The sequence below is a fragment of the Gavia stellata genome, chromosome 4 (assembly GCF_030936135.1).
Source record: "Gavia stellata isolate bGavSte3 chromosome 4, bGavSte3.hap2, whole genome shotgun sequence".
Classification (NCBI taxonomy): domain Eukaryota; kingdom Metazoa; phylum Chordata; class Aves; order Gaviiformes; family Gaviidae; genus Gavia; species Gavia stellata.
Window position 1 is genome coordinate 29338868 of NC_082597.1, and position 9914 is coordinate 29348781.

The 9914-nt window shown below is 41.7% G+C and overlaps 1 protein-coding gene across 1 annotated transcript in view; it reads right to left on the reverse strand.

The window, feature by feature from the left end:
- MDFIC (MyoD family inhibitor domain containing) overlaps positions 1–8528 on the reverse strand; it is a 49283-nt gene extending 40755 nt beyond the window's left edge. Inside the window, exon 1 of the mRNA XM_009808512.2 lies at positions 8379–8528. Within this exon, the coding sequence (XP_009806814.1) occupies positions 8379–8469 (91 nt within the window). The 5' untranslated portion in view covers positions 8470–8528. The remainder of the gene's footprint in view (positions 1–8378) is intronic.
- Positions 8529–9914: the final 1386 nt, after the last annotated feature.

The following is a 9914-nucleotide window of genomic DNA, read 5'->3' on the forward strand; positions in this document are numbered from 1 at the left end:
AGCGGGATGAAGGGAGAGAACAGAAGGAGCACAAGTGAGGAAATTTGTGGGTCAAGATACAGTTTAATAAATGAAGGAAAGAGGAAGAAAAAACAAAACAAGTGATGCAAAGGCAATCACTCGCCACCTCCCACAAGCAGACCAATGCCCAAGTCAGTCTCTAAGCAATAGCTACCTCCCCCAAAACCTCCTCCCCTGAGTTTTTATTGCTGAGCTTGACATTATATGGCGTGGAATATCCTTCTGGTCAACCTGAGCCAGCTGTCTGGGTTGTGCCCCCTCCCAACACCCTGCCCACCCCCAGCCCACTTGCTGGGGGGGGCACAGTGGGAAAAGAGAAAATCTTGACGCTGCGCAACTGCTGCTCAGCAATAGCCAAATCACTGGTGTGCCATCAACCTTGTTTTAGTCACAGTTCCCAAACACAGCACCACAGGGGCTGCTATCATGAAAATTAACACCATCCCAGCCAGACTTAGTATAATGGGGCTTTGGAAAAAGTAGACCTTACGCTATGTTTATTTAAGATTTTTTCATACATCCCTTCTGATGCATCAGAACACTGAAAACAGACAAACACTGGTGTCCTGATTAATTATTTATTTGTTTTTTCTTGAATATGTACCAGGTGTCAGCTTTAGTACAAAGGAATTTCTTCATTATTCCCTTATAATAAACAGCTGATGATGGGATCGTAACTTTTTTTTTTTATTTATTCTAGAGGTGCAACTACAACATACCAACTACAACCAATCACACATGAAGACAGCCTCAAGAGCACTCGAGTCTGTGTTTTGCTGATGCCATTATTTTTGTGTTAGGTGCATAAGAACAGTGATAAGAATAGTTTATGAAAGATAACACTTTACGAGTCCAGTAAGAATCGACGCAAAGACCTTAATCTTCTCTGATGTACCATGCTTGTGGCAGAGCAGCTTTAATAAAGCTTACGGCTGGCACAAATACTAATGGCTGGATCTGGCCATAGACAGGTATGGCTTTTTTCTGCTGCATCTTCAGATAAATTTGTAACACTCCTCTGTTTTAATCAAGCTTAACCTTAAGAATTTTTATGTAATACTTCCTTAGTATTTTAGCATCTGCTTCCTTTAGTACACCCATCCACTCTCATGTGACTAACCTCTAAAACTGACAGCCAAGAAGAAAAAGAGATGCTCTTCCCAGCAGTTCAAATAATGGAAAGAAAAGACTCATTATGTTCTAAGTCTGGCAGTGCTGATGTAGAAATCCAATCTCCCTTCAAAACCACAGCAAGTTCCTCTAGGTCATGTCACAAAAGCAACATACATAGTCTTCTTACCTACCATGGTTCAGGCCCAGACCAGCAACCTGTGTGGCTATGTACCTCTCCTAAACTAACAGCAGTCCCTGGGCTGAAGAGCTTCTAGCCAATAGCCCCGCGGGAGTGACACCCACACAGAGTACCCTGTGATTTATCCTGAAGGTAAGCATGGGCACAAACTCTACATGTGTAGAGATTAATGCAAGTTTAAGGTTTAAATAAGGAAGAGATACAACATGCTGGCAAAGTACAGAATTGAGACGGTTAACAGCCCAAATCCTATCTATATTACAGACAACTGGTAAGCCACTTAGTGGAAAAAAAATAAAATTTTAATCACATCTCAAAATCACAGTTTCATGAAATACGCAAACAAAGTGAACTCCTTATTTTTTGTCATTTGGAATTATTAAAGTATATATAAATCACTTCCATAGTAGATACATTCATTTTACCATAATCTTCTTGTATTTATTTTTAAAATTACACAGCAATACATGTATTTCATAGAATCAAAATTTGTTTTCACTGCTGAGACTATTGTAACATTGATTGTTAACTCCTGTTTTAGTTTGGAGTATGTGCCTCTGGTTACATACATTTCTTTGCATCATAACAAATACGTTTCACAAGAAACACACAAAAGAAATGGAACCAAGTGCCCACATGAAGTGGGTTGCACATCCTCAGTGTGATTGGCACCTGATTTCTATTCATTAGACGACACATAAGCCTATATTCTGATTCAGCCATCTTTTCCAAGCATGTGAACTGTAAGAGTGCTTGACTAGCAACATGACAAACTGGACTCGAGAAACAGGTTTAGAGTTTGTCTATTGACACAGCGACACTGTGGATGTAAAATGAGTTAAAAATCCTGTCACTGCAACAATAGAAGGCTTTGTTGCTATGATACATTCATTTTCTGTTCACAAACAATGTGGTGGACCGCACCAAACAACAAGTAAAGCAAAAGCAACTACTGGGAAAGGCTTCTGGAAACTTGAGTGCATCTTTCTCATCAAGGAGAGAGGGACAAGCAGAATGGACTGGCACAGTGGAGTCACTATGACCTCCAAAAACGCAGAGTCAGGAACAGTCCAACAGTTTTACTGTTTAAGGGCGGAGGAATGATGGAAGCACAGGGCAAAGGTTACCTGGGCACCTAAATTTGATCCACCTGCTGGGATGTAAACCTGAATCCTTAGAAGGCCTGAGTTATCCCTGAACAAGCAGATGCAGATTTAAACATACATGTGCAAAGCTCAAACCATCCCAAATGGAATTTTGTCTTTCAAAGCAAAGAGAAATTACAAAAACAAACAAAAAAAAAAAAAAAAAAAAAAAAGAGTAGATCTATGAGGAACAAAAAAGTTGAAGAATGTTTCCAAAAGGAAAGATAACAAAACAGTTCTCTGTCTCAAGCCTACAGCGGCTGTGAGGGATTGAAAAGCATGTGGCAAACACTGCATTTCTAACACTTCCTTTGTTCATTAATATCCTTGCTGGCAAGGAACTGCTGAGGATGCTGTTTCCTACCAAAAATTCCACTGTTCACAACAATAACACAAAGGAACCGCGATTATACCAGGTTTCACAATGCAACCATTAACAGCAACACCCACCAGCTACTTCATGAAATGTCTAAAACTTTTAGGCATTTCACATAACAAGTAAGTTCAACTGTGCTATTAGTGTAACAGAATGCTTATGCCAGTTCATGATTTGCTTGAAATGATCTCATTTCATTAATGACTGGTTGTACAATCTAATTAATATTAATAATCTACAAATTATGGGGTTGGAAGCCTCCATTTAGATGTTTGTTTGTTTTAAAACTAAAATAACTTAATTTGTTTTTATTTCTTTTCAGTGGCTTTCACTTAAACGTCTCATTGCAACTTCCAATGGCCTCAAAAATGCCACTGAAAAAATAGGTCTCTTAAAATTAGAGCAATTCAACTGAACTTCTTGGAAAGCTCTTACACAGAATTTTCCAGGTGCAAGCTATGGAACAACTATGAATGTACTACAAGTTTGACAGCGCTGGACAAATTTCAGTCGTGATAAATTAAAAATTAATAGCAATATGCAAAAAGGTACTCTGCACTATGAAAAGCATTGAAGTTCAAATACATTAGTGAAAACTTCTTTTCACGGATAATCATACTACTTGTCATGTGGTCAGTTGTAAGTTTATGTCATACATCCAGCAATGTTTCACATGTGTACAAAACTAGTTTCACATAAGTGCTAAGCAATGCTCAGTAGCTATGGCTGTATGAGCAACACGGGTCAATAAAAGTGGGCCTGCACAGTGAAAGAATTCATTTTAAGGACATGTACCATATTATACATGTTCCAGGGGCTTTCTTCTTTGGACTAGCTCTCAGATTTAATCTCAAAGACTGAAGGCTTATTAGTGGCTGGAGTGCATTAGGCACACTCCTGGAGTGCATCTTTCAGATTATTTTGTCCAAAAGGAATCCAGTCCAGGTCACTCCCCAGGATCACTCCACAATGCAAATCAAAGCAGAGGTGAACAGGAGATTCATTTCAAAACTGCATTGCTGATCCAAATGAAAACACTAACATAACACACTCATTGCTGGATGCTACTTATTAGGAAAAAACAAGTGTTTAAAACAAAGAGAAATCTAACTTCTGAGGGCCTGGAATAGAATTTGCGAAGAATTATTCTGATATAAAATTAGTCTATGAGATGGAACAAAAGTAATTCAAATTTGATGCAAGACCTTTACAGTCAACTCCATGAAATACAAGTCTATCACACCCATGTGGACATGAATCATTTTACTGGAACGGCATGCACGTGAAACTGAAAGCAGAAGTATCTTTTTATGACAAACCAGAGTTAGACACTTATGAAAGTTTTAAGTATTTTAGTCAGCAACATTCAATAAACGCCTCAGTACTGACAGACAGCGACGAAACAAATTAACACAGATTCACTCAACTCTTGTCAGATTGCAAGTGGGAACACAAATGTAGAGGAAGTATTTGCGAAGTTTGAGCAATCTGAGTGCACTGGTTAACCGTTGAAATAAAAATCCATTACTCATAACACTGAGGCACTGCTGGTAAAGTGCAGTAATTCTGGTGATAGTAATCCTTGTTGCCTCAAGAATGCCCAAACATTCCCCACAGCAAGTCTTCTTTCACCCTATCTCATCTAGCCAGCATGTTCCTTTAGTGCTCCTCATCATGAAAACAGTTCAGCACAGAAAACACAAAGAGGTTTGAATCACATCCTTGAAAAGAAGCACATGCTTTTTGTACTTTTCTGAAAGGAAGTATTAGATGCTGAATATGGTTTCTTCAGACACCAAATCAGAACTGCATCTCTGCTGAGCAACAGTGAGATGATTTGCACTAGAGAGAATGGTCACTTACAGAACTTGACCCTTAATATTTCTAGTAGACTTCTCCACCCTCCTCCCCAACCCTATTAAAAAAAAAAATTCTAGTGGATTTCCATCATCTAAAGAGTTATTAGAAAGTTCTTATAGTTGAAGTGCAATTATCAGTCTTAATTTCATAACAGTTTTTTTATTATTATTTATTTTCTTTCTAAATTGAGAAAGCTCAGTATTATTCACTTGTTATTCTAGGTTACATTCAGTTACCGACAAGCAAAGATAAAAGCATTCCAAATACTTTATAGATGACAGTCCTACATTTTCTAAAATGTGGCCTGATTCTCTAAATAATAGTTCCATGTTCATTGAGTTTCTCTTTTGTATTACATGGTTTATTCAAATGCAGAGGATTTAATGAAAAAAGTCTACCCACAGTCCAGGCAATAATCATGACATGACCTCAAACATATAAAACATTTTCCTTAAAGCAGAGAAGCTAATGGTCACTAATTGTCACATTCCTTGCTTAGGGACATTATTTTGGTACCTACCAGTGGAGAAAATACTTGATCACAGCCAAATTGAAGTGGTCTGAGCATAGAGATGACACTATTCACTGACTACATTACACAAGCACACAGGTAGAAGCAGTCATAATTTGATTCCAAGGCCTGTGGAGCTACAGGAGAAGAGAGACGGCATGACCAGGATCTTGAACGAGGGTGCACAAGTAGAGCGCTACGCTTTTGGAAGGATGTGGCAAAAATTAACTAGATGTTTGCAGAAATTAGGTTAAACCTTTCATCCTGCAGTCTGTACCTCAGAGCAGCAGACTCCATTGGCACAGATAATGGTTTAAAGACTGAAACTGAGTATTGACATTGCCACAAAAGAAGATGCTATGATTTCATTTGCTCTCTCTCATGGCGCACTAATTGTGGAGGGGCAAAGTCCAATAATCTCACACTAATATTTATACATTAATTCAAAAATGTACTAACAAGAACAGTGACGGAGGAGATGCTGAGAGAGCATGTTGGTTAAAGTAACACACAAAAATTCTTTTAAGTTGCGAAAGCCAGAGCACGCAACATCTGTAGGCCAAACTATGTCTCAACCCACAGTTTTCACCATGTCCACAACTGATATATATCCCTGCAATCTGCCGAAGCTTTATTACTTTTGTCTGGTTTTTAATTAGGTTGTGGGATAGCTATTTGTTGAATATTTAAAATTCAGTTGAAGTTTCTTTTCCTTTCATGGAAAAATACAATTCGGCTTCAGCATCTGAATGTATATGATAGCAAGCAAAAGGAGCACTTTGAAGATCTGGATTTTTTGATGATACCTCCCAGAACTACAGAAGAGAAGAGAAGTTTGTTCTCAGGATATAAGCTATCTATACCAGTTAAACACAGAAATAGAAATTTCTAATAATAGAAAGCATATTAAAGTATGCTGTTACTAATAAAAAATATTTCTCAATAGAATGCACTTAATACTTTACTATACTTACAATATAAGCCATTTTTTTCTGATTAAGGAATCTTTAGTCCTAGGTGAACACAGATTTCAAGTGTCTCACTGTAAATGTATGGAGTCATCACATAAATATGATGAGGTGAAATAATGACTACTTTACTTAGAATCAAATTATTGCAGATTTTTGCAAATACCTCTAGCCTATTTCCAGAAATACTATGAATTTCAACCACAGCTTTTAAAATTATCTCCAAACTCTAGAGAAGTCGGTGTACTTTTGGATTTCCTGGGGGTAGTATAGAAAGAGTAGGGGGTGTTGAAAGTCCCATACATATTATCTTAGATCTTCAGTTCTGGAATATCTGGACTACCTTATCCTGTAACCACACACTGCAAAGCTGACAACAGGCATGCTGGAATATAGACTGGAAATGTTATGAACTCACCTCTTCCTCTTTCCACCCCCATTTCCCCAACAGACTTAGGCTAGAAAAAAGCAACAAATATCTACAGTTATCCTTAAACCTAAGTTCATTAGAATAAAAATTAGGTATTTGAATGCTGAATTCTGTAAAAAACCAGCCTTGTCCTTCTGTGAACTATACACACGCTTTAAAATTGAGCGTGTGCCTTGAAAGGTGTGGCCAGTGAGCAAACGTGAATCAATATATTACGCTTGTTTGTACCTTACTGATCCCTAAGAAAGTAACTTTATAACTCTCCACCTCAACAGCTGTGAGCTGTAATTGTGTCACTCAGATTTTCTGCACGTAACTTGTCCGTGGACAGATCAGTATTTGTTTCCTTACTTTTCATAAAAAGAAGAGCATGTATTGAAAATCTTACATAAAGGAATCACGTAGGACTTTATTTCATAGTGAAAATTCAATTTAAAGTGGCACTGTAAGAATGAGACCACTTTCCAGGCTAGTTAGTTCACTGACTTACAACTTCAGTAACTTTGATGTATGGCCTACATGCAGAATTTAACCAGCGTAGTCACTTGATCACATGACAAATAAAAACAACACATTGAAAATAAACATGCATCACAGATACTGATGTTTCTGGCAAAAACATGATTCTAACAGTTCAGTTCTGCATGCTTGATCTTCTGTATCTAATCTTTTTTTATTATTATTTTTTACTGTTTAGAAGTTATGAGTCATTCTCTAGGACAAAAAAAAAACCCCAACAATAAGATAAGTATAAGCCAATTTAATATGTCTCCCTGCCAGAACATTTTTTACTTAGCTACGGATACTTTCTGGTTTCTCAAATGAGTCTTCAACTCTGATTTCACATAGCCATTGATTTTCCAAGTTACAAAAACAAGACTGCATCTTTAATGCACAGTTGCACAACTGTGTTACCAGGCTCTGCTCCAGTTAACCAGTTATGAATAAAGTTACAGTTTTTGAACAGGCTTATTTGTCTGTTCTTCAGAGACTTTTTAAACTCCTGCCAGAATTCTGGAAAACAAAGCTGTAGCTGTAAACAAAAAAAATAAAAATTAAATCTCATCTTCACAGACCAGGACTCAGGAGGTAAACATACTTTCCAATTTTGAGGATAACCTGCAACACACCTTGTCAAACTTCCCTACATGGAGGTGATGAGAATATCAATGTATTTTGTGCAAATGCAAATAAGACATAACTTAGAGAATTTCTCTTCAAGATGAATATACTTTTAAACAACCTTTTGAACAGCTGATAGGAAACAAGTTAATACTCTCAGAAACTGGGTTTAGCTGCAGCATCACTGAATCATCTAAGAAAAAAACAGCAAAGTGACCTCCAACCTGAACAACACTCCTGCTCCTGGATCAACCTTTCTCAATTTACTGCAAGACCTGGAAGGAGAGCTTGACAGAAAAGAGCTTTTAAACACAAACACAAAGCTGAGAAACAAGAAAGCGATTCTAAGGAGCAGCATCTGCCTCTGCATGACTGCCGTTTTTCAAGTACTGAGAACCGGTGCTGACATCAGTGCGTCTTTTTTTTTTCCTTCTTTTTTTTGCGTTTTCTACACAGGTATTTCTAGTTAAAACAATAAAGAGGTGGAAGTGAAAGTGTTACAGAGTTACACCGAAGAGGGGAGGTGGGGGGGAGGGGAAAGAGAAGAGGGGTTAAAACCCACAAAACAAATCAGTAAATGTATCATTCAAATAAAAGGAACAACAATTACAGAGGAACTTTAAAGCAACTTACCTCGAGGGAGAGAGATCAAAGAGCTGTTTTCAGTCGGAGCTGGCTCTGGCCCTTCAGGCCCCGGAGGAAGAGGTTCTCGCACTTGGGACATCTGCCAGCTCTCTCACCGAGTAATAAAGAGCCTGCACCCCCCTCCAACAAAACTAACACGCGACCCTGAAGGAACAAGCAAATGAAAGGGCTCGTTAATGTATTTTATGCAGAAAATTCACGGCTCGGGGGCGAGGGATTTGAGGAGGGACAGCAACGAAGCGCCGGCAACTTTGCGGCGCGGCGGCGGGCGCGCCGCCCGCCCCCCGCGGCGGACACCCGCGGGGCGGGGGGGCGGCGGCCGCCGCGGGCCGGGGGCGGCCGCGGGCCGTCAGCCGGACAGCCGCGGGGGGTGCCCGGGGAGAGGCGGGGGGGGCCTGGGGGGCCCCGTCCGCCGCGGGGGAGCCGGCCGGCTGCGCGGCGCGCCCTACCTCCGCATTTCCTCCCGCTCCGCCGCGGCGCCCGGCCCGCCTCCGCGCCCCGGCCGCGGGAACTCCGCGCCGCTCCCCGCGCCGCCGCCGCTCCGTCTCCCCCGGCGGCCGCCTCCTCTCCCGCCGCGCCCCCCGCCGCCCGCCCCGCGCCCGCGGGCCTTCCCCCCGGGCAGGGGCGCGCACACACTGGCACTCACACCCGCTGTCCCCCCGCCGGCACAGTCACTCCTTCTCCATCATTTCCGGACAATGAAACATCCCACTCCGGCTGGCGGCTGCCGCGGCTCGGGGCGGCGGTTGTGCAGGTCCTGCCGCCCGCCAGCGACCGGCCCGCGGGCTGGGCTGGGCTGGGCTGGGCTGCGCGGGGCCGGGGCCGGGGGGGCGCCTCGCTGCCCCCCGCCCCCAGCCGGGCCTCCAGCCACGGAAATTCCCCCGGGAGGCCGAAACCCGTCAAGCAGAAATAGGGAAGAAGGGAAAAAAAAAGAAAATCTGAAAGGGAGGCTTTCATGCCTGGACAGGGTTTGCAGCTGTAGCGCTTGGCAGCGGTGCAGGGGCACTTTTAGTGGTGCAGCCGCTGGCTCAGAAGTTGTCGGCTGCGGTTATTGTTTGCCTTCAACCAGTTGCGCCTCAGAAGCCGGGTAGGCAGGCACGTGAAACGCCGTAGGCCTCCACGCCTGTCCTCCCCGTCTTCCCACCCCTCTCAAAGACCAGTTCTAACAAAACCTAACCCTCCCGTGGACCTTAGCTGTTAGCATATGTATACATCTATAAAAAGGACGTCAAAGCGGGCATACAAAAATATTCAAAGGAATGCGAAGGATAGAACAAGCATTTTTCAAAAGTTAAACCCTAGAGAGCAAACTACTTCCTCCGCTATGACCTGCCAAGCGGCGTTACCTGTGCTCGCTCTATATAGGAAATACATTTCTTTCCCATCGCACAGATCACCAGCCTCATGCTCTGTTCTGGCCCACACCATGGAGTACTGCAGTTATTGCTCATGTGTGTGCTGGTGTCCATAAGCTACATACTTTACCTTGCTTGCGCTATCACAGTATATTAACATTCTCTATCA